General features: G+C 37.2%; 1 protein-coding gene across 1 annotated transcript in view; it reads right to left on the reverse strand.

The window, feature by feature from the left end:
- dcc.L (DCC netrin 1 receptor L homeolog) overlaps positions 1-25987 on the reverse strand; it is a gene marked incomplete at its 5' end in the record, with an annotated part of 292799 nt that overhangs the window by 15551 nt on the left and 251261 nt on the right. Inside the window, 5 exon segments of the mRNA NM_001085785.1 lie at positions 3221-3376; positions 7506-7625; positions 9649-9875; positions 12221-12383; positions 20006-20071. Of these exon segments, the coding sequence (NP_001079254.1) occupies positions 3221-3376; positions 7506-7625; positions 9649-9875; positions 12221-12383; positions 20006-20071 (732 nt within the window).

Raw genomic sequence — 25987 nt, forward strand, 5'->3', positions numbered from 1 at the left:
GCTGAAAATAATACACCATGCCATATGTCCTACTATAAAGATGATGAACCTATGAACCTACTGTACATTCAGAAGAAATGTTTCACTATAAGGACAATACCATGTGCACCACTTTGTCACCAGCTGGAGATTGTTTCTTCTTGGGCTGACAAAGTGCCCAAAAACAAGAAGAATGTGAATTGCAACATGTAAAACTGAGATCTGGCTCATTCCTGGAAAAGTCTTCTTCTGCATTTCTCTATGATTAAGCTCTATGATTGACAGTTTTACAGGTTCTGATCCACATTCTTCTTCATTAAGAGATTTCGGGCCAGATTCAATTCAGTGAGAAAAGGCAATTTCATGGTTTATCAAGTGAAGAGAAAAAACGTTTCACCTAATTAAGGTCCACTTACTGTATTTCCCATAGACTCCTATTTGGAGTCAATTGGTGGACTTTGAAAAATCTAAGGTTTTTTTTTGAGAAAAACTTTTTATTCGAAATCGATCGAATGCGATATTACCATATATACTCGAGTATAAGCCGTCCCAAGTATAAGCCGAGGTACCTAATTTTACCTCCAAAAACTAGGAAAGCTTATTGACTCGAGTATAAGCCTAGGGTGAGAAATGCAGCAGCTTCTGTAAGTTTCAATCAAAAAATTGAGGGTTCCCATTGGAGGTGCCGGCGTCTCGTTTTTGGATGCCGGCGACCATTCTTGGATGCTGGTGACTATTCTTGGACGCCGGCGACTATTCTTGGATGCCAGCGACTATTCTTAGACGCCAGCGACTATTCACCCGAGTATAAGCCGAGGTAGAGTTTTTCAGCATATTTTGGGAGCTGAAAAACTCGGCTTATACTCGAGTATATACGGTACTTCAATTCGAAGATTTGAATTCAGCCGAATACGGACCTATTCGATTGAAAACGGACCTATTCGACCAAAAAAAACTTCAACTTAGTTTCGGTTGGTCTTTTTTAATTACAATTTCAAAGTTTTTCAAATTCGAAATTTGACCCTTGATTAACATGCCCCTTATGGTATAGTTTGTAGATGTAGAAGGTTATTTATCAAAGTCTGAATTTATCTCAATATTTTCTGCTACAAACTCCGATCAAATCGGGTTTTTTAAACTTATTTACTATTACATTTTCAACAAAAAAATTGCTTTGTGGGAAAAAATCAGATTTTCCTGTTTTTTTCTGGGGTTTTTTCGATTTTTCACCCGAAAACTCAGAAAACTTTGGGGTATTGCACAAAACCCAGTGCACATCAAAAAATCATTGGGACTTCTCTCATTGACTTCGACAGGTCTGAGATGCTGGATTTTCTGATTCTGACTTTTCCATCCTCAGGGTTTAATAAATTCCAAAAATTAGTGATTTTTTTAAAGTCCAATTTTATTAAAAAAAAACAACTTTTTCGTGATTTTTGCATTCATAGTTTAGTAAAGTAATTTCCTGGGATAATAATTCCTATAAAAAAAAAAACACTGCTTTTGTTGTGACGGAAAATTTGGCTCAGTCAGTTGTGAAGAAAATTTTTTATTTTGTGGCACCAATTGTTTCAGGGATGTGTAGAATTTCACTGTTATTGTTGAGGTGTTTTTCATTTGAAGATATAATGTACCGGAGAAGAGAATTTCTGGATTCATTCCCTGCAAGCCTTTAACTTTGATTAGTATGGAACATTTGTTTCTCTCTCCCCTCCCTTATCCCCCTCACTCTTTGAGACATTCTTGTCTAATGTTCTTTGTGAGGCGCACTGTAGCTATGCAGACTTGGAAATAAATTACTGTATACTGTAGATTGCTGATGTGTAAAGTGTTTAACTTAAGCAAGCATTAACATTCCAGTCAGAAAAAGACATAAAATTACTGAAATAAACAATGCAGGTGAAGTTAAAATATGATTGTCAGATGTTTCAAGGCTATGTTGCCTATTTTCTTTGAGAATCCCACTTCATGAGGCCAAATATGTACAGAGATTACCGTAAAGTGGGTAGGGTTTGGGGTAGTCGACAATGACACTTGATTTTTTGAGTTGTCACTTGAAAAAAAATCGGGCAGAGAGAGAGAGAGTACCCAAAACATGGTATGGAACCTGTTCAGAATGCTCGGGACCTGGGGTTTTCCAGTTAACGGATCTTTCTAGTCTACTAGAAAATCATGTAAACATTAAGAGGCAGATTTATCAAGGGTCAAATTTCGAAGTAATGGGAGTTTTTTTTGAACTCCCATAACTTTGAAATTCAAAGAAAAAAAGACCAACTGAAATTGAAACAAAATTATTTTTTTTTCTGCGAGTGAATAGATGTTGCTTTGATCGCTCGAATCAAAGTTACATTTTATTCGATCAAATTAGTTTAGAAGTATTTTCAAAAAAACCTTTGATTTCTCAAAGTCGATAAAACTTGCCTTGCACAATCTCTGGTTAGAGCCTGGGCGGATCACCTAATTTAACCTAAAGGGATACTCTTGAGGAATTTCCTATTACTAGGAATTGTAAATTAGTGACCATCCACCTTATTTATTTTTAGAGAAATATTTTATGAATTTTGTACTGATGTATTGTTGCTTCCTGGCTGGCCAGGTTTTTATGAATTGACCTAATTTGGGGATAAATAAATACATTCCGTATCAACTTGTTTTTTAATTACACCTTTCTAATTATTTATTCTAATTACTGTTATCCTCAAAAGGACCTTGGGGATTTAAGGTGTGGACTAGTTGGAGAAAATACTTTAGGCCCCTTAGGGCAGAGACACACGCTCAGATTCGGAGAGATTAGTCGCCCATCGACAAATCTCCTCTTCTTCTGGGGCGACTAATCTCCTTGAACTGCCTCCCGCTGGCTAGAATGTAGATCACTAGCGGTATGGCAATCGGTGAGCTTTGTTTTACGAAGTTGCCCAAAGTTGCCTCACGAGGAAACTTCAGGCAACTTCGTAAAATAAAGTGCTCCGAGTGCCATCCCGCCATCCGGTTGACGATTTATATTCAAGCCAGTGTTTGGGGAGATTAGTTGCCCAGAAGAAGAGGAGATTTATTGCTGGGCGACTTATCTCCCCGAATCTGAGCTTGTGTTTCTGCTCTTAATGCCACATTACTGTATACTTTCTTCAGTTTACAGGATGGTTTGTCCCAAGATGGGAGAGTATGTTTGTTTGTTCCAGGGAAAATATGTCAACTCTTATGAACTCTTATGAATTGAATGATAACAAAAGTAATAGCTCACCTCGAGAAGTTCCAAAACCCCTGTCCACAGTGAGTGTAGGAAAGGGTACCGGTCGTAGAGTAAACTGCGGGTGTGGGTAGCCACATGTTGGTGATGGAAGGATGCCAGGATACTGGGCACTTTCTAGAGTTGGCACAGGAATGGCACTCACAACAGCTTTAAGTAGGAAAAAAAAATTGAAGAATTAACCAACAAAGATACAGGAAACATCATTTTATGCAGAGCAGAATTGCTGATGGTTGAAACAGATTGCCAGTGATTTACTACGATACTCTGCTTCCAACTGATAGAGAAATGCTCTCAGTGAGCGTCACACAGCATATCTGATGCAAATGGAGAAATATGCTGGAACCGGTTATTTATGTAAGAGAAGGGAACCGGAGGCACTGCAGCATTCTTCTCCTTTTAAAACTCATTATGCTGTGACCGAATCTGATTGAAAATCTCTTCAAAGTGTTGGAGCTTGTTGACAATCGCATTTCAATGTAATACTGATGTTAAGAGTTTGGAGACTGAGATCTCCCGGCAAATCATGTTGTATTTTTACAACATTGCAGTTCAGCCTCACGGAAGCTATTTACTGAGCCCTGTCAGAATTTATATTCAGCGTGGAAGAATACTTCCACATCAAGCGGAGGGGATAAACATAACGGATTTGGTTCTGGCTTGCTACTGTATATTGTTTTTGTTTTTTTTACATATTATAATGTTTAATGCTAGAAGGGGGACAGAAAATGAAATTCTAGCAATTAAGTGGTACATATACAGGTATGGCAAACCTATTATCCAGAAAGCCCCAAATTAGGGAAAGGCTTTCTCTCATGGGGGCAAATTCACTAAGCCGCGAAGCGCCGAACGCTAGCGTTAATTCGCTAGCGTTTGGCATTTTCGCTACTGCGCAAATTCACTAACGAACGCTGGCGTAGCAAATTCACTAACGCGCGCAGTGTACTGAACGCTAGACTTCCTTCGCCACCTCAGACCTGGCAAAGCGCAATAGAGTAGATAGGGATTGTTTAAAAAAAAGTCAATTTTTTTTCTAAGTCCCAAAAAACGTGTTTTCTGGCGTGTTTTCTACATGATGGCTGATAGGCTGAAAAAGATCGAAACATTTTTGGGGCTCCCCTTCCTCCCCCCTACATTTCCTGACTCATGGCAACTTACCTAGACAGTGGGCACATGTGCAGGGCAAAATAAAATTTTTATTTGCTGATTTGAAGGTTTTCTAGCCATTTGTAGTGCAGATACGTGTTCTTCCATTGAAATTTGAATTTCGCGCCGTATGCAAATTAGCCTTCGCTAGCGTAACTTTGCTTTATATAGCGAATCAACTTCGCAACCTTACGCTACCCCTGTGCGCAACTTCGTATTTTAGGGAATTTGCGGAGCCCTGGCGAAACTACGCCTGGCGAAGTGCGGCGAAGTTGCGCCTGGCGCAACTTCGCATCTTAGTGAATTTGCCCCATAGACTCCATTTTATCCAAATAATCAATTTTTTTAAAAAAAAAAATGATTTCCCTTTTATCTGTAATAATTAAACAGTACCTTGTAGTTAAGGTATGAAGATCCTAATTATGGAAAGATGGATAACATGTCCCATACCTGTACTTTTGAGTCTCAGATCAATTTCTAGAAAGGAGGGTGCAAAACACTGACCAAAGCCCGAATCATTTACAAGCAAATCAGTATAATTAATAATTTCTCAGAATATCAACAGACCCTTTTACTCCTCCTGTATAGTGATGGGCGAATTTATTCGCCAGGCGCGAATTTGTGGCGAATTTGCGCGATTCGCCACCAGCGAATAAATCCGCGAAATGCCCGCAAAAATTCGCGTCAAAAATTTGCCGGCGGGCAAAAACATTTTTTCCGAAAAAACAGACGCCGGTGTCAAAAACGGCCACCGCCGTCAAAAACGGGCACCGGCATCAAAAAACGTGCACCGGTGTCAAAAACGGGCGCCGGCGTCAAAAACTAGACGCAGGTGCCATTTCGCAAATTTTTCCGCCGTTTCGCGAATTTTGCGTGGAATTGCCAAATTTTTCAGCGAAACGAAACGGCTCAAATTCGCCCATCACTACTCCTGTAAATGGCAGCACAGAAATTTGCCATAGGATCATTAGATTACAGGATCACAGTTCCAAATGCGATCAGAGAGGGTTAAAATAATGTTAATAAAATTGAAAATTACAATTTCCTATATCAGAGAACTCTAAAGGAATTCATGTGCTGTTTCCTCTGACCCCATTAGCCGGCTTTTGTTGTAACATCCCAGGGAAGTATTGGTTAGAGTTTGCTAATAAAGCTTTGTTACAGGCTTTGCTCTTCTAAAAAGCCTTGCTATAGGTGGGAAAATGCAAACGGTTGGCAGCCACAAGTAAACAATTTAACAAAAAAGACGCGGCTTATATGGGGACTGATTGCTTCTATTATGATTCACATCTGTGTTCTTATACATCAAAGAGTTGAAGCAGCCAGCTGTATGCTTGTACATGTGCAAGGTGATGATTTTACTCCTGTTGCCTAATGCAGCTTGAGTCGCACATGAATGCCGGGAAGAATAGCAAATGAAACTCTTGCCTTCCAAGTAGGAAACTGCAGGGAAGATTAAAGACATGTTCGCCTTTCTAAATTGATTCTTCTCTTCCTCTGGCCGGCTATTATATTGCGGGTATAGAAAAAGAGTTTTCTTTGATAAAATGTACTCTGTCTTATATGGATTCTTTCTCCATTGAGAATAGTATTTCGACTCGGGGTGGCTGGTGTTTGCATGGGGTTGGTCTGTCTGACTATGACTTTAGGGGTGTCCAACCTTTAAAGGGCATGTAAAGGCAAAAAAAATAAAATCCCCTTTTTTCTTTCTTTAATGAAAAAGAAACCTATCTTCAAAATGTATAATTAAAAAAAGTGTACCGTTTTTATAAGAAACCTGACTGTATGAAGTGAAATTCTCCCTTCATTTACTGCTGTGGATGGGAATTGTCAGACAGTCCCTAACTGCTCTGCAGGGAAACAATCATACTTATGAACTGCAGGGGGAGCCCCCGCCTTACTTCCCAGCCATGCAGAACTCAAGCAGCTTTGTTTGTTCTCCTCTAGAGCAGCCGGCGACTGTGTAGAGATTTGTATTGGATTTTATTTTTGCCTTTACACCTCATTTACTGTTTCCAACTCCAGCTGCAGGGACAAAGATCATGGAGCCGGTTTTAAACAGATAAACTGGGATTCTATTTGGAGGATTATTTTGCTGCAGCCACTGGTTCTGCAGAGTTGGAGAAAGTTTGTATTAAACAATACAAAAACTATAAAATCCACATTAGATTACATGACAACACAGGACCCAGTGAGTCTGTATATTCTGATTATTAATCAGTCTTGCTGTATCGGCTTCTGGCAGATATTATTTGACTTGTGCTGTTTTGATCATTTATGATGATCCCTAAGCAGCCCAGACCGCACTGAGCATGTGCACAGTCTTGGTCTTGCAAAGATGTTTAACAATGTTACAAGATGGTGACTCCCTGTGGTGAACTTTGAAGGCATAAATCATTTGTTTGATTAGGCTTGTGGTGCAGTAAGTTCATGTTTATTTTTAGTATACAGAATACAGCATTTCTAGCCTTATTCTATTTTAGACTTCCCCTTTAACCTTCCTCAACTCATAGGGGAAAATTCACTAAAGGGTGAATTTTTGCCTGGGAAGGCTTCGCCATACTTTGTGCCACTTCACCAGGCGCAAATTTACTACCACTACGTTAATTTACTGAAATGCTCGCCAGGTCTAAGGTGGGGAAGTAAATTCTAGCGAAAGAGGTAATGTTCTGTATAATTCGCACTTTAGTGAATTGCAGAGTAACGATTGGTCATTCGGCAGGTGATAGGGCACGAAACTGATGGTCTCTCTTTCGCTAGCGAATTGTCCTCTACGCCTGTTAGTAAACTGGCGATGTCACTGCAGATGGGCTTTCTTCTAGCAATGGCCACTTTTCCCTTTAGTAAATCTGCCCCATAGCCTTCAGCTGTTGGAGGAACACAGTTGTGAAATCCCAAATATGAATATAAGAATATCACACACTATATAATAATGTAATTTGTCCTTTTACCTATGCCCAGCCTGAAAAGCAGCCCTGTACTACAGTACAACTTAAATAATGCTCCTGGGACAACATTTTGGGCAACTTCCCAATGCTTGACAAAGGAGCAATGAAAGGACAAAAGGGTTATTTAATCCCAGGCACATGGTTTATTATTTTATGGACTCTGTTTGCCCCTACTTCATACTTACGAGGGTTACTGCTGGGCTGTGAGTCCATCGGGATCATGAGTTTGGCCCTTGTGGCTCGGCGGGCAGCAAGAGTTCTCTCCAATGTTGAGATGTTGCTTCCAACCTCATCTGCATCTGGGCCTAAAGCAAACCACAAGGAAATACAGAGTTTCTGCTTGAATCTTGAGTCACATTCTATTGCGACAAGAGGTATTTAAAGACATCTGAGAAAATATCTTAAATATCTAATTGCATTGGAGGCATCTAAGTAAGAAAATATAAAGTTTTGTTTCTCTCTCCTAGTGCAAGGAAGCCCTTTTACTATACAGGGTATGGGACCTGTTATCCAGAATACACAGAATGTGGAGTTTTCTGTATTTTTTTTGTAATCTGTATGTAATTTGTAATCTTCATTCTATAAGTCTACTAGAAAATCATGTAAACATGAAATAAACCCAATAGGCTGGATTTGCTTCCAATTAGGATTAATTATATCTTAGTTGGGATCAAGTACAAGTTACTGTTTTATTATTGCAGTGAAAAAGGAAATTATTTGGCTCATTATTTGGATAAATGGAGTCTATAGGAGATGGCCTTTCTGTATTTTGGAGCTTTCCAAATAACAGATCCCACATCAAATATTTTTAAACCCCACATTTTAGAGATTAGGTCTGAAAATATTTCTTCCTACAAGAAATAAAAACATCCAATTTCCAAAAATATATTACACTGGACAATGCCACGTGCAGCAGATGAAACAATGTTACATCAAACAATTATAATACTCATTATTCTCTAATGAACCCCCAGCAGTATACCCTCAGGCACTAATACCAATTACTCTGGGAGTCCCAAGAAGGACAGAGGTCAGAGTCTGAACATTTTTAAAGACTTGGCGAGTTACCTTTTTAATCACTGACTGCGCTTATGAACATTGACTCTCTTCTGAAAAATCTGAAGATAAGGTTTGCTCCTTAGTGCATCCCTAATTAAGATTTCTGTGTTGAGTTGAGCCACAGAATTAAGGATCTGTTCAAACGGAAGATCTAGACAATAATCTGAATGGAATAGCTACTGTAGATGCAATCTGCTAAACTGCTAACAGTGGCTCCTTGGCATATTAACTGGGTTATGTAACAGGTATAAACCTACAGAGTGTTTTGGTAAATCAAAACTTTCATTGGATGCTAGGGGTATCTGGGAGGGGGCAGTTCCATTCATTCTCAGGGTCTATGGATCCCTAAAGTGTCATTTACATTTAAGCGTCCATGTTTTCTGCACTTTGCTCCCTGCTCTCTTAGCATTTAATGGAGCACATATACCTCCGTTAAGCACCCGCCACCTACACCCACCATCCTCTACCATCCCCTAACTTGCACATTCATATGAGAGAGCGCTGACTTGTCCTATACTTATCACCTGCCTATGACAGACGCTAAGGACAAGGCTGCCTTTTGCCCCTTGCAATTGGGTCCAGGGTGTCCGTAAATGACCCCTCTTCTCTATTTTATTTAAACTGAGCTGGAATCCAAGTTGCCTTCTTGCTGATAATAATATTGCTCTTTCTGTTCAAGGCCACTTATATTTCTCCCAAAAACAATCTGTCCACCCTGAATGATCTACTAAATTCTAAAAGTTTGATGTTAAGTTTAAGCACCTTTAACATTCTTTGTTGACTCACAATGGAGTTTGCAAGGTTTTCTCCATCTGCATATACTGCATCTCCTATTATTTTGCCTTTATAAATACGGGTATGGGATCTATTATCGAAATCACAGGAAGGACGTCTCCTATAGACTCCATTATAATCACATTTTCAAAAATGATATGCTTTTTCTCTATAATAATAAAACAGTACTTTGTCCTTGATCCCAACTAAGGTATAATTAATCCTTACTAGAGGCAAAACAGTCCTATTGGGTTTAATGAATGTTTAAATTATATTTTAGTAGACTTAAGGTATAGAGATCCAAGATCCCTTGTCCAAAAATCCCTAGGTCCAAAGCATACTGGATAACAGGTCCCATACCTGAACATATGATTTTCTTACTTAGGCTATCCTAGTAACAATTAAGAAGGAGAGCAGCAAACCTCACCATTGGCTTCTGTAGCACACAAGTGGTTAATGCCACATTTGCAAGAACTAAATGAAACAAATTATTACCAGAATGTGATGTGCTTTTGCTGCCCAGCTGTGATTCTGATTGACTGTGGCTAACAGGAGTTATATCTTGACAGCTTTGCCTTGGGGAGTCCCTTCCTTGCGTGTCCGATCCAGATGGCTTTTCAATGTTCTTCATTTCCATCTCCTCATGGTGGATCCAAAGGTCAGGAGGCCGCAGATCTTTTTGGCTGCCTTTTCGCTTGCCAGCGCTGTGCGTGGCGCGTTTTCTATAGAAAAAGTCACATGCGGTCAAGCTGAATGGGAAAACAAGGTTTCCAAATTGTTCTCGTGTATTTGAGTCGAGCTATATCATAAAAAATGACCAAATAAAAGGATGGCATCCGAATGTAGAATGAATTGCATTCAGAATTATGCTCCTACACTGAGACACCCAGTAATTTATATTATGCAGTAATTCTGTAATATGGTACAATGCAATTATCATAATATTATATCACTCCAATGGATTAGCCTCTAGATTTTTTCCTGACCTATGGGAGTATGGATTATTTTGTATCCCCCTCCTCCTGTAAGCTCTATAGCACAGATACCCTTCATATTCATTGTTCTCTCTACTCTATGGCTGCATTTTACAGAATGAATAGAATGGAGAGCAAGCTAACTCTGTCACCTAACTGATGATAGAAGGTTCATTTAAAAAACTTGGACTTCATTTCAGTTGGTCTTTTTGAATTTGAATTTCAAAGTTTTTTCAATTCGAAATTCAACCCTTGATAAATTTAAGATGTATAAAAAACCCCTAGGGGCATATTTATCAAGGGTCGAATTTCAAATTGAAAAGACTTCGAAATTCAAATTCAAAAAGACCAACTGAAATGAAGTCTAAGTTTTTTTTGGATCGAATAGGTTTGTATTCGGCTGAATTCGAATCGTACGAATCGAAGGAATATCACATTCGATCGAATTCGATTTGAAGTTTTACCCCCCTAAATTAGATTTTTCAAAGTCCACCAATTGACTCCAAATGGGTTCTAGGAGGTCCCCCATAGGCTAAAACAGCAATTCGGCAGGTTTTAGATGGCAAATGGTTGTAAAGAGACAGTACATTTCGATATTCGAATTTTCAATTTTTTTTCAAATTTGAATCGAATTTGGACTATTCTCTAGTCGAAAGTACACAAAAAATAGCTCGAAATTCAATTTTTTTTCATTCGAAAATTCACCTTGACCTTTGATATATCTGCCCCCTAATGTCTGAATATAAATTCATTTAATTTATTTTTTAGATACATCTTTTTACTGTAAAAGATGTTAGTCTGAAAAGATAAAAAAATGAAAGTTATGAATAGCTCTGTGAAATTAACATTTGCATGGAAATTATAGTCACAAATAAAAAATGCTTTTAAAGGTGAAGTAAGTCCTAAAAAAGAATATGGCTAAAAATTTATTTTATTTACATAAATTACTGTGCCAACCCAAAGGTTAAGCAGTCAAATAATGGTCATGATCCAGGCTTTTTAAAGTGATCTGCAGTAGCTCCTCATCTTGGATCTTGTAAAGCTGTCTTTTGAGTGTCAGTGGCACTGCACATGCTCAGTGAGCTCTGGGCTGCTGTTGGGAAGCTAAGGTTAGGGGCCCTTGGAAATCATCAAATATAAAATTAGGTTCATCTGTCATAGAAGCTGGTGCTACAGGACTGATGATTAATTAATTCTGTATTATGAAAAATTGTGAGCACAGGTACTGTAAGTGAGAAACGGCAGAAAAGAAAATGGGGAGCTACATTTTGGAGGCTCAGATTTTCAATAAAAAGGGACATGGTCATTTTGAAGAACAAAATAAAACGTGTAGTACCTGGAGGGTAATTCTTTACTATGAGTCTTTGTTTTGAATTTTTCATTCAATTCAGCACTTTTTCAATCTATAATAAAATCTCTCTTTTTTTTAGTTGGAGCAGGAGAGGCAGATTTGTTGATCTTTCTACATTGACTATTAAGCAGTCATTGGTCTCACTTCCTTCTCCCAGATGCTGAGGTTCTCTTTCATTATGCATTTGAAACTTAGAGCTGGAATACTTAACGAGCACAGCAACCTTATCGGTTGGACGGGAGATCACAGGCTTCTCTATCTGGGAGTGCAAGGAAGATGACATTTAAAATCCTCTGAGCCTGGGTGGCAGGTGTCATGCTGCTTTAGCACCAGCTGTCTGCTGATCCATGAAGCGGCACTGGTGTAACTTGGAGACTGCCAACTCCTCGCAGCTAAATGCAAGGTCGCACAATGGCAAGGTTTAATTAGAAGCTGCACAGCTTCCCACAAAGAACTAGGCAGAAGGCTTGTGCACACATGTATTACGACTGGCACCTTATTCATCACATAGAGAATACCGTGGCAGGGCAGATGAATTAACTGGGAAAGTTTGGCTTTAGAAAGAAATATATTAGTCATCAATGTTCTATATGACAAACCAAAAAAAAAAAAAACCTTAAAAAATATCTGAGATTTGAGTTGCTGACGTTGACGTTTTCAAGCCAATGCATAAAGGAAGGGGTTATTGTTAGAAACAATATTTGCTCCAAAATCATACAAAAAAAAACCCCCAGGAACTTACTTCCTCTGCTGGGCTGAAGATCTCCGTGTACAGATCACCGCTACGATTACCACCACCAGAATCGTAATAGCCCCAACCGTCACCACAATAATGACTAACAAGTTGCTGTTTTTCTGTGGGGTAACACTGCCATGTGGTGGGTGCATTTGTCCTATCGGAGGCTCTGAAAAAATAAAAAAAAGGCAACTTTTAAGCAAAACTGATGAAACACATGCTTTGATTGACAATTTGCTGTTCTAACCCTATACATGGTTATATGATTGCCTACAGGTTGGTCTAATCTTGTGAATGTTCTAATGCGCTGATTATTTGTTATAGTTCTATAGTTGGTGTTGAGTCTATGGTTGGCTACTGGCAGGGCTAGTCCTGTAAATGTTCTAATTCCCTGATTAGTTACATTTGTTTAGTTCTATAGATGGTTTTGATTCTATGGTTGGTATAATCCTGTGAATCTTCTAAAGCTCTGATCATTTACAATTTGTTCTAGCTTAACACATAATTCAGATTTTTGCCTACAAGTTGGTCTAGTCCTGTGAATATTCTAATGGTCTAATTAGATACAAAGGGCTATGCCTATATATGACTCTGATTCTATTGTTGGCTACAGGTAGGTCTAGTCCTTTAAATGTTCTACTGCTCTAATTTATTACAATTAGTCTACTGTAGGTTCTGATTCTATGACTGGCTACAAGTTGGTCTTGTCTTGTGAATGTTATAATGCTCTAATTTATTGCAATTGGTCTAGTCCTGTAGATGGTTCTGATTCTATGACTGGCTACAAGTTGGTCTTGTCTTGTGAATGTTATAATGCTCCAATTTATTGCAATTGGTCTAGTCCTGTAGTTGGTTCTGATTCTATGACTGGCTACAAGTTGGTCTAGTCCTGTGAATGTTCTAATGTTCTAATTAATTACAATTGGTCAAGTTCTGTAGATGGTTTGAATTCTGTGGTTGGATACAGGTTGGTCTAGTCCTTTGAAAATTCTAATTCTCTAATGAACTACAACTGGAATAGCCATGTAGATGGTTTGGATTCTCTGATTGGCTACAAGTTGGTCAAGACCTGCAAATGTTCTAATGTTCTAATTAATTACAGTTGGTCTTGCCCTGTGGATGGTTTGGATTCTATGATTGGCTACAGATTGGTTAAGTCATTTTAAAGTTCTATTGCTATAGTTCATTACAACTAGCCCTTTAGAGGGTTCTGGTTCTATGGCTGGCTACAGTTTGGTCTAGTCCTTTAACATTTCTAATGCTGGTTCTGGTTCTATGATTGAATACAGGTTTGTCTAATCCTGTGAATGTTTTAATTCTAAAGGCTAAATGGTGGTCTTGCACTGTGAATGTTCCAAGAGTCTTATTTACTTTAATCGAGGCAGATAAATTCTGCCCTCAATAGGTAGTCCTTGATGACAAGTGATTTCAAAAAGTATTCACGTGTCAGGAAAACACACCAAAAAAGCACCTTTTATTTATTTTATTTCCACCAGTATACTCAGAAAATGCAGTGTGTTTTCTGTTCCAGTGCCAGCCATGTCATTGCTTGATTTACTATAAATTATTATCTCAAACACACTTTGTCACATACGTTCATAATACCTTTCATTACTGCCGCGGCTGATGTGTGATATCTATTAAGTACTATTTTACTGTCTAACAAAGATTTCTACATCTGTTATCTTTTTTTTTTCTTTAATTTCCCTTTTCCTACCCATTTGTCGTTTTTAGAAAAGGTTTGTTTTTCCTACTGAGCTTAAATCTTATTTAAGATTCTTCACTCATAACATGCACTTTAGGCTACTGTTTTGGCCCCCTTACATCCATTTACTAAAGAATTCTGCATATTAGGGTGGCAGCTAACCTAAGTTGACCCGTTGACATAATCTTAAATTTACTAAAAAATTAAAACAATATTTGTATTATGACATTTAGAATTGAGGACAGAAAGTAAAGGAGTTGAAGGTCAAAAATATAATTAATGAACAGTTGGTCATAGTGTTTGTCTCAACACCTTTGTCATTTATATTGATGGTTTATTTTTGGACCTTTAAAAGGTTAATAAAGGATTTTACTTGAACTTGGGCTGGGACTGGCTTAATAGCTCTCAACGTTGTTGAGTGAGTTAAAGGTTGATGGTGCAAGTGGTATCACCAGTAAAAGTTGGTAAAAGCAGCTCCTTCCTTCCTAATGTATCACAGCTCTAAAATAGAAGGGAAGGAGGGAGCAATATAGAGATGGCATCACACTGAGAATGCCACTTGCTTATTTAGTTATCAACTCGACCAGCACCTCACTATAGTACAAAGTCAAAATTCCTGGTTGTGAAATCCTAAAATGTCAGAAAAAATTAAAGTGCATTGAGAAAGTGCTTAGAAAAAAACTCTAAGTAGAGTTAACACCCCCTTAAATGTTTGATTTGCTAGAAAACATATATGATGGTTTTTATTTTAATATTTGATGACAAGAGCTGTAAGAGAGAAAAGAGAATGCTTTCAAACAGCACATTCTGTCTAAATTCATTCATGATAAAATGTACTGCTCCCTTTTTTTTCCCACTTTTGAAATGTGCAGAGAAATGCATTAAGCTTGACAGGCAGACTAAAACAAGGATGGTAAAAAAATTCAAATGTTACCCTTTCTCTTATTGAGAAGAATAGGGAACTTTTCAAAGAGCAGCAGATCTATCGGTTTTGCAAGAGCTTGAAAGGAATGTTGCACAAATACAGTGACAAGGTCTCATTACTCACACTTCAAAAATAGCCATATGGAAATATCTCTTAGCCATTATAAAGCATTCACTACCTGAAATATCTGTGTGTGTGTGTGTGGGGGGTGTATATAAATATATATATATATATATATATATATATATATATATATATATATATATATATATATATATATATATATATATATATATATATATATATATATATATATACTCTGAGTAGTCACTGGGCAAGTCTGGAGTCATTATTGGAGTTGTGCTTCAAAACCAGCCTCATAAATCCCCCAGAAATGGACAAATGGTAATTTGAAGAAAAACAATAGAATTAAGCTATAATGCTACATGTATGGGGTTATTTATAAACACTGGGCAAATTTGCACCTGGGCAGTAACCCAGGGCAACCAATCAGATGTTTGCTTTCAGTGTTCAACCTGCAGCTGGCTGAAAAACAGCAAATCACTTATTGGTTGCTATAGGTTACTGCCCAGGAGCAAATTTGCCCAGTGTTTATAAATGAGACCCAGTGATCTGTTCTGTGACCAAAGGCAAAAAGGCTGCAGGTTGACTTATACAGGGAACTCTGAATATCAATCATGTATAAGAGATAATATACCCCCTACTATAAATGATAAGGATATTAGAAGTCACTGAGGGGTTGTTCTGTGACCATATAAAGGCACAAGGCTGCAGACTGAGTTATACAGGGAACTGTGAGTATCACTCATGTATTATAAGGGATAATGTACCCCCTACTGTAAATGATAAGGATATTAGAAGTCACTGAGGGGTTGTTCTGTGACCATATAAAGGCACAAGGCTGCAGGCTGAGTTATACAGGGAACTCTGAGTATCACTCATGTATTATAAGGGATAATGTACCCCCTACTGTAAATGATAAGGATATTATAAGTTATAGGGGTTCTGTGACCATATAAAGACACAAGACTGAGTTATACTGGGAATTCTGAGTGTCATTCATGTATTATAAGGAATGATGTATCTTAATTATACACCTCAAAATCAAAAAAAAGATGATGATAGTTTTTGGACAGCTGTTGTTCTGCTCGGTGACTGTCAATGCAATTTGGGGATACCATGTTTCATGAGCAAGGATGCTAAACAATCACATGATATTTAAGTGTGTTCTAAGTCCTATAGAGCAATAGTAAACGTCCCTGCAGCCTGTGGCACAACAAGAAGTTACAGGGTCCATTTATGGGCCCCTATACATTACAGTGTATTGCTTGTTTTTAACCAGCCTCGACTAGAGTAAGTACTGCAGTGGTACCTTTACACTCCTGTTAGTATTTTATCAGTTTATAACATTGCACCAGCCTGGACTTTAAATAAACATTTTATTTTCCTTAAGTGTCTCCAGCAGGAATACCTAATGAAGCATGCTCAATTAACATTTTTTTTTAAATATAATTTCTATATTTATAGATGAATTTCACACTGTACAGCTAGAAGTCTCTGGTTGCCTTTACCCTACTGGAAGCCTAAAGTGCAAGAGATGGCTTGGAAATGATGTTGTTAACACATCTACAATCTGGCTTATAATGATCACTCACTATTCATCTACAGGGATCAACAAGGACGCCTGCCATATCTTGCACTGCTCGGTCATACCTAATTAATATGTCATTTCCCTGAAGAGTTTTCCAAGAAAATGAAGCAAAATATCACTGCAAGATATTCATTTTCTGCTTGGGTAAGCATGTACTCATAGTCATGTAGCACACAGCAATATCCTCCCACTAATTATAGAATACATTTGTCTCTATCTCAAAGCATTTTTTCACCATACAGGTTAATATTCTGTTACGTGTAATTATTGTGACAACACATTGTTTAGATAGCTTTTTGTCTCTTTCTCTACATATTATAGATACATTGGTTGTATCTTTACACTGTCTACTAGTACTATATCAATGGAGGAGCTATATGTACATTATATGGCCAAACGTTTTTGGACACCTGATGACGATAAGGTATTGTGCTAAAGTTGCTTCAACATACAGTTTAGAATTCCAAACTGCTCTATCCCAGTTGGGTTTGTCCTGGGAGGTTTCTTCTCCACCTCTGCCTGCAATCTGATGCACTCATACTGTGCACTGGTTAGAGAAGCAGAATGAAGGTGGGGTCATCATGCCTGAGGTGCAGGTACCATGAATCTCAAATCTAGGGCAGGTGCAGGGAACAATTCTTAGATTATATAGAGCTGGGTGCCTGAGAAGTATAACAAGGAATCACAAGTAAAAGATTTGATCATCTTGCCCCATGTGTGATGATGCACCATGATGAGTCCATGCATTAATGAGTGAGTTACCTATGGTTTAAAACTCCATCTATGCATAAATAGAAGACAGCCCTAATCTCTATAACAAGCCTCTAAACAAATACATAGAGGATAGAAGACATAGAGGATTTAAAGATTAAATATGGTGTTTTTTACACAATTCAAGAAAATCTCAGTCAAAAATCACAATTTAAATTTTTTTCCCCAAAGTTTTCCTAACACTAAGGGGCACATTTACTTAGCTCGAGTTAAAGATTAGAATAAAAAATACTTTGAATTTCGAAGTATTTTTTTGGCTACTTCGACCATCGAATTGGCTACTTCGACTACGAATCGAAAGATTCGAACTAAAAATCATTTGACTATTCGACCATTGGATAGTCGAAGTACTGTCTCTTTAAAAAAAACTTTGACCACCTACTTCGCCACCTAAAACCTACTGAATCTCAATGTTAGCCTATGGGGAAGGTCCGCATAGGCTTTGCTATCTTTTTTGGGTTTAAGAAAAATCGATTATTCCTTCATTTGTTTGATCGAACGAATAGTGCAAAATCCTTCGACTTTGAAGTCGAACGATTTAACTTCGACAGTCGAATATCGAGGGTTAATTAAACCTCGATATTCGACCCTAAGTAAATGTGCCCCTTACTTTCAAAATGAACCCACTGAAAAAATTTGCAAGAATTCAAATGAAATCAATCAGCGCCTAAAACCTGACAAGCTTCCAAATACTGTAAGTCAATAGGGGGCATTTTATAATATTCAAGATGTTGTGGTTTGTGATATGTTTTAATCTGTCAAATGTAAAAATGTACAATCGATCGAGGAAAAAAGCCTTAAATTTGAAAATGATAAACCCGCCTCCCTATTTGGGCCGTTAGGTTTCATAAAAGTAAAGTTTCCTTTCTGGTTTTTTTCCAAGCTTGGATAAATTCTTGAAATTTTGTTTTTCTTATTTTTTAACGTTTCATTTACTGAAATCGTGTTAATTTGACTGAACCGGAAAATAATTATAAAGCTGCAACATAAGTTTACTTTTATGTACGATATGTAGCCAAAGCTATCTTGGTATTTCAGGCCATCCCCTAAAAATATCTCTGTTGCCACTTAAAAAGTTGCATTTACTATATAAGTTTTGTGAGATGTCTCACCATAATGTGAATTCCTTTTGGGATACTGGTGACTACATCTGTACTCTCTGTATTAAGCCATGAATGATAATGAATACAATGTTTAATAAAACCTAGGCTCTTAGTACTCTTATTCATGCAGGGAAAATGAATGAAAAGCGCTTTTTTTTTGTAAAGAAAGAAAACTGGATAAGCACAGAATAAACAGAATTAGCTAAAATGCAGATGAGAAACAAGCTTCAGTATTGAAAAGCAAATCAGATCCGTAACTGTTCCTGAACAGAGGTGGAAGGAAAAGGAAGCTTATTGTAGACTCAAACCTCTGCTACTAATTTCCTTAATTCTCTATGAAGTTCACATACACCCAGAAAAGTACCACAATATTATTTTTTATTCAGAGAGAGAAAGTAGGAGACAATTAATTGTGTAATTGCCTTAGATCTTTTTCTTTCTATGGTTTATTCTTAGAACAGGTTCGGTATAAGGGGTATCTTCCATTTAGAAACTTTGAAACTTTCGAAACTCCATTTTATCATTGTTTGCCTTGGGAGCATCTTTACTGCCTGAATGCTGCTCATATAGTACCACCAAATGCAGTGGGACCCCCAACCCTAATCTCCCAGTTGGACTTCAACTGAACATACGTCCTGTTTACGTTTACGTCTGTTTATTTTTAAACTAAAAAAATAATCCATATGGATCATGGTTTCCTTTTGAACTTTGCTCCAAGCCATTTACTCTCAGGGCAAGGAGTAACGTGAGAGTTTGTCTAAAGAGGGAAAATGGCCCCTGCATAAAAACCCACCCTCAGCCTTGTCTCCAGCATTAAAGGGTAGGACTTCATAATACAGTGTTTAACTGGGAGGGAGAATCTGAATGAATCTCACTTTTTTTTAGGAAGACTAAGGATGAGGAGATCATACAACAAAAAAAAAATCAAACTGCAGACACAGAACACAACACTGAGGCCTATTTGATAATATTTTAAGTCATGTATACTCTAGCACAGTGATCCCCAACCAGTAGCTCGTGAGCAACATGTTGCTCTCCAACCACTTGGATGTTGCTCCCAGTGGCCTCAAAGCAGGTGCTTATTTTTGAATTCCAGGCTTGGAGGCCAATGTAGGTTGACAGTCAACATAGGGGCTACCAAATGGCCAATAGCAGCACTTATTTGGCACCCCAAGAAAATTTTTCATGCTAGTGTTGCTTCCCAACTGCTTTTACTTCTGAATGTTGCTCACGGCTTCAAAAGGTTGGGGATCCCTGCTCTAGCAAAACATTATTTTAAAGTGTTTTTAAAATCAATTTCTAGGATTGTCGATCAAAAAGAAATTATAGAAAAAATCTTTTCAATAACCTGGCGATATAAAATGTATAAAATTTAATAGGAGATTTTTTTAAGGTAGCATTTGCGACAATAACTGAAACAATGAAATTTCATTGCGATTAAGTATTTCCGATTTATGTTGTTAGTAAACAAACAACACATGAGAAAAAAAATTATGTTTGCGAGTTTATACGAAAATTGATAATAGGTCTCCCCCGTGGACAATTTAACCTTTACTTTCCATTAATTATTTGGTAGTGAAATAAAAAAAATGATCACATATCATTTCATGCTTACCATTGAGGCTGCTCCTGTCAATCAAGTTTGTATCTACTGACCAGTACCCTCCATCTCCATGACGACCTAAGATAAAAATAGATGACATTAAAGCATGAACTACTTTGAAAGCTCATTAATAATAATGTTGTCAATAACATTTTCTGCTCATGGGTATTACCTATAGTGATGGGTGAATCTGTGGTGTTTTGCCGAATAATTTGCGAATTTCCTGCAAAATTTGCGTAACGGCGAAAAATTTGCAAAACGGCGCGGTGTCTCATTTTTGACACCAGCGTCTATTTTTTTTTCATTCACCGGCGAAGATGCAACGGTGTCCAAAAAAACACAGAGCCTGGAGAAAATTGAGGGGATGAACATCTAACTATATTTCTAAACGCCTAAACTTCGTTTAAACGTTCGTGAGTATACTCACATGAGTCTCACCTCAGTGTGTAAATTCTAAGCACGGCAAATAGTATAATCTGGAGGAGGCACCTTTTTAGAAATAATCTAATTTCACAAGGGGTGTAACCCATCTATGAAAAAATTACTACACTATATGAGAATAAATTTCTTGCTCCCTTTTGTTTTGCCTATACCTCGCGCTGGATGAGCGCTGGTTTCAATTTGCAGCTTTGAATTGGATTCGTATGCGGGTCTGAGGGAGAACAGACCTTTTGGAAACCGGCAGAGGAAGTGAACCATCAAGACCTTTGATATCCTTTTTATTTTATATCCAAAAAAACACCGCCAAATTTTTGCGCCAGTTTCGCAAATTCGCCGACAGTGAATCACGGGAATTCGCCCCAAATTCGCCCATCACTAATTAACTGCTATACAACACATCAATCAACTGACTAGGCTACTAATGCTTAGCAAATGTGTGAAGCTTTTAGCAGGTTAGACCTTCCTCATGTATTTCCATTGCTACGGTATATACTCGAGTATAAGCCGTCCCGAGTATAAGCCGAGGTACCTAATTTTACCTCCAAAAACTGGGAAAGCTTATTGACTCGAGTATAAGCCAAGGGTGAGAAATGCAGCAGCTTCTGGTAAGTTTCAATCAAAAAATTGAGGGTTTCTGCTCCCATTGGAGGTGCCGGTGTCTCGTTTTTGGATGCCGGCGAGCATTCTTGGACGCCGGCGAATATTCTTGGAGACTATTCTTGGACGCGGCAACCATTCTTGGACACTGACGAATATTCTTGGAAACTATTCTTGGACGCGGCGACTATTTTGGACGCCGGTGACTATTCTTAGACGCCGGCGACCGTTTTTGCACTTGACCCGAGTATAAGCCGAGGTAGAGTTTTTTGGCATATTTTGGGGGCTGAAACTCGGCTTATACCATATAAATCCAGTGTATTGGGTTTAGTTATTGGGAATGAAATGTGGAATATGCTAGATATTTCTATTTTGCTGAAGCATTAATCACACCAATGATGCTTTAAAATTTTTCTTACAATTTAGTTATACAAATAAGAAAAATTTTACTTTTGAAAAATACTTGAATTCTATGCCCAACTATAAGCCAAATTCCTCCTACAAGCACATACAGAATTGACCTGCTGGCCTGTGACCAAGGCAATTTTGCCAGTAATATCCATGTTGTATAGAACAGTCCAAGTAACTACCAAATATGGTTTACAAACACAAAACCACAAAATGTGGTTTCTTTTCCCATTAGCAAACAAATATGAATAAGAGCCAGTGCTAGATATTGTTCTTTCCTACTCAGTTTGGTAGGAAACTCTACAGATTTGCCTGGAGATACAGGGATAGAGAAGACATCAACATATAGAAGAGACCAAAATACAAAAAACACCAGGATATAGAAGAGACCAAGATACAGAAAACACTAGGATATAGAAGACACCAAGATATAAAATAGGCCAAGACACAGAAGACACCAGGATATAGAAGAGACCAGAATACAGAAAACACCAAGATATAGAAGAGACCAAGATACAGAAAACACCAGGATATAGAAGACACCAAATACAGATAACACCAGGATATAGAAGAGACCAAAATACAGAAAACACCAGGATATAGAAGAGACCAAGATACAGAAAACACTAGGATATAGAAGACACCAAGATATAAAAGAGGCTAAGATACAGAAGACAACAGGATATAGAAGAGACCAAAATACAGAAAACACCAGGATATAGAAGAGACCAAGATTCAGAAAACACAAGGATATAGAAGAGACCAAGATATAGAAAACACAAGGATATAGAAGAGACCAAGATACAGAAAACACCAGGATATAGAAGAGACCAAGATACAGAAAACACTAGGATATAGAAGACACCACAATATAAAAAAGGCCAAGATACAGAATACACCAGGATATAGAAGAGACCAAGATACAGAAAACAAAGCTATAGAAGAGACCAAGATATAAAAGAGGCCAAGATACAGAAGACATCAGGATATAGAAGAGACCAAGATACAGAAAACACTAGCATATAGAGGACACCAATATACAGAAGACACCAAGATATAGAAGAGACAAAGATACAGAAAACACCAGGATACAGAAGACACCAAGATATAGAAGACACCAGGATACAGAAAAGACCAAGGTATAGAAGACATTGCCTTCTAACCACCAATTTATAATACAACTGATATCAATCAAAGGCTAAAAATAGGGGCAGTATAATATATAATATAAAAAAATTGAAGACTTGTTTAGAAATGGTGTGCCTGTAAAATACTAAAAAGTTAATACAAAAGTGAACATCCTTTTTAAATTAGTATGTTAATAATTTCTATTCTATTCATCCAGATGCAATCAAATTCGGCAAATAGTGCAAAGCTCATACTAGTCCTTTGAAAAAAATGTGCTAACATTAAGCTTTCCTGGTTTATAAGAACTGCAGTCTAAATCAGAATTCACACCAGTGAAATCTGAAGGTAAATTTAATATTAAACATTTATGGATTGGAGGAATCACGTAATTCATGAACTGTGTAATTCCCATGCCTTTCTGTGTTATTTATGCTGTTAATTAAAGTTTTCCATCTGTCATTTTTCTCAACACCAGGAAATTTTCACCAGCAATATTATAGACAGTACATTTCATCAAAAAAATGATTTGTTTGGAACTTAATGTACTTGTCAAAAAAGGCTGGCAATATCATTTTACATTGAAGATATATAGTTATATAAAGGAACAAACTAACTTGTCTACATTATCCTCAGTGGAGAGGACATTCACCTTATAATCCACTTTTTAATATGACATAGGCAGGGGGATTCTATGACAATCTCAAATCAGCTACTGAACCCAAGAGGGATGGGCATTTTCAAAACCAAGTGTTAGAGAGGCATGATAATAATAAGGTCAGTAATAGAAAGCCATTAAAAGAATAGATAAATAACAACCATTCTTGATTATAATACCACAGTTCACAGAGTTCTTAAGTAAATGGAGCAATAGACCCCTCTTTTCACCATTAGTCAAATAAGTATAGGGCTTGCTCTGAATATACTATCTGCTTGTTGTTTTCTTTAGGATATATGTTTCTACTTCTGGTTCCTTCAAGCACAGACCAAGATACAGAAAACACAAGGCTATAGAAGAGACCAAGATATAAAAGAGGCCAAGAAACAAAAGACACCAGGATATAGAAGAGACCAAAATACAGAAGAACCAGGATATAGAAGACACGAAGATACAGAAAACACCAGCATATAGAGGACACCAAGATACAGAAGACACCAGGATATAGAAGAGACAAAGATACAGAAGACACCAGGATATAGAAGAGACAAAGATACAGAAGACACGAGGATACAGAAAAGACCAAGCTATAGAAGACATTGCCTTCTAACCACCAATTTATAATACAAATGATATCAATCAAAGGCTAAAAATAGGCAGTATAAAAAATATATAATATAAAAAAAATTGAAGACTTGTTTAGAAATGGTGCACCTGTAAAATACTAAAAAGTTAATACAAAGGTGAACATCCTTTTTAAATTTGTATGTTAAGAATTTCTATTCTATTCATCCAGATGCAATCAAATTCGGCAAATCAGTAATAGAAAGCCATTAAAAGAATAGATAAATAACAACCATTCTTGATTATAATACCACAGTTCACAGAATTCTTAAGTAAATGGAGCAATAGACCCCTCTTTTCACCATTAGTCTAATAAGTATAGGGCTTGCTCTGAATATACTACAGTATCTGCTTGTTGTGTTTTCTTTAGGCTATATGTTTCTACTTCTGGTTCCTTCAAGCACAATCAAAACAAATCAGCAGACCCATGAGAAGCCATTTGCTTAAATAAACCCCTCCCTTCACTAAGCTGTGGCCTTTGTTAGGCTGTGAGATAAAGATACAGCTCATTAAACGACTTCTCATTGGGCAATTGGTTTTACTTGTGCTCGAATGAGATTTTAGATCAATTTTCGATTTTGTTGTTTAGTTAGTGCAAGAAACAACAAAAAACATACATATTTGCTAATTAAAAATAATTAAAGTTCAAAAAGGGGGATATACTGCCCCTTTAATCTGGAGATCAACTTTAAAGTTCTTCTATATAGAGTATACATTATTTACCCATGACTTTCCAACATTATGATGGCATGAATGTAAGTCTCACATTTTCCAAACTTAAATTTCTTCTTTATATGCTGTACATTATTTACCAATGACTTTCCATTGAGTACACAGTACTGTACAGTATGATGTTATGAATCTATAATCTGATACATTTTCAAAATGTCATATTTGCTTTTTCCAAATCTCAATTTTAAAGATTTATCTTGAAAAAGTCTCTGTAATTTAATGAAAAATCGTCTGCTGATTCATGATTTTTTTTCACAATCAAATGTAAAAAACAAAAACTTGAATTTGAAAATGAATAAAACTACTGTACCTCTACAGTATATGTGGATACAATATTACTCATCTATAGAACCATATATCCAGTTTCACATAAGGGTCACTGACCCTGGCTGCAACACACTATTTTCTGCTCTGTAGCTACAGTTTTATTATATTTTTTATTTTATTATTACTTAAGTTTTTCTTTATGGGGCCGATTCACTAACTTCGAGTGAAGGATTCGAAGTAAAAAAAGTTCGAATTTCGAAGTTTTTTTTGGGCTACTTCGACCATCGAATGGGCTACTTCGACCTTCGACTACGACTTCGAATCAAAGGATTCATAGTAAAAATCGTTCGACTATTCGACCATTCGATAGTCGAAGTACTGTCTCTTGAAAAAAAACTCCGACCCCCTAGTTCGCCACCTAAAAGCTACCGAAGTCAATGTTAGCCTATGGGGAAGGTCCCCATAGGCTTGGCTAACTTTTTTTGATCGAAGGATATTCCTTCGATCGCTGGATTAAAATCCATCGAATCGTTCGATTCGAAGGATTTAATCGTTCGATCGAAGGAATTATCCTTCGATCGTTCGATCGAACTATCTGCGCTAAATCCTTCAACTTCAATATTCGAAGTCGAAGGATTTCAATTCCTAGTCGAATATCGAGGGTTAGTTAACCCTCGATATTCGACCCTTAGTGAATCGGCCCCTAAGTCTTCTTCTACAGGTATCGGATGTGTTACCCTTATACCAATTTCCTTTCCATAATTTGGATCTCAATACATTAAGCCAATTTAAATATAATTAAAATCTTAAATACCACTAGAATTGTTCAATAAGGAATAATTATATCTTAGTTGGGATCAAGTAAAAGGTACTGTTTTATTATTACACAGAAAAAGCATCATTTTTAAAAATTTGAATTTTTTGATTAAAAATCAGTCTAGGGAGATGGTCTTCCCTTAATTCTGAGCTTTATGGATAACATGTTTCTGCATAACAGATCCCATACCTGTAATCATTTTCCAATCTGTCATTTAAACCAGACAGTTTGCTGAAATTCCAAACTAGAGAGCTCAATAATTCACAAACCACAAAAAAAAACAAAAATGGTCTTAGAATATGACTGTCAATTTCATACAATGGGC

Source organism: Xenopus laevis, chromosome 1L, assembly GCF_017654675.1.
Source record: "Xenopus laevis strain J_2021 chromosome 1L, Xenopus_laevis_v10.1, whole genome shotgun sequence".
Classification (NCBI taxonomy): Eukaryota; Metazoa; Chordata; class Amphibia; order Anura; family Pipidae; genus Xenopus; species Xenopus laevis.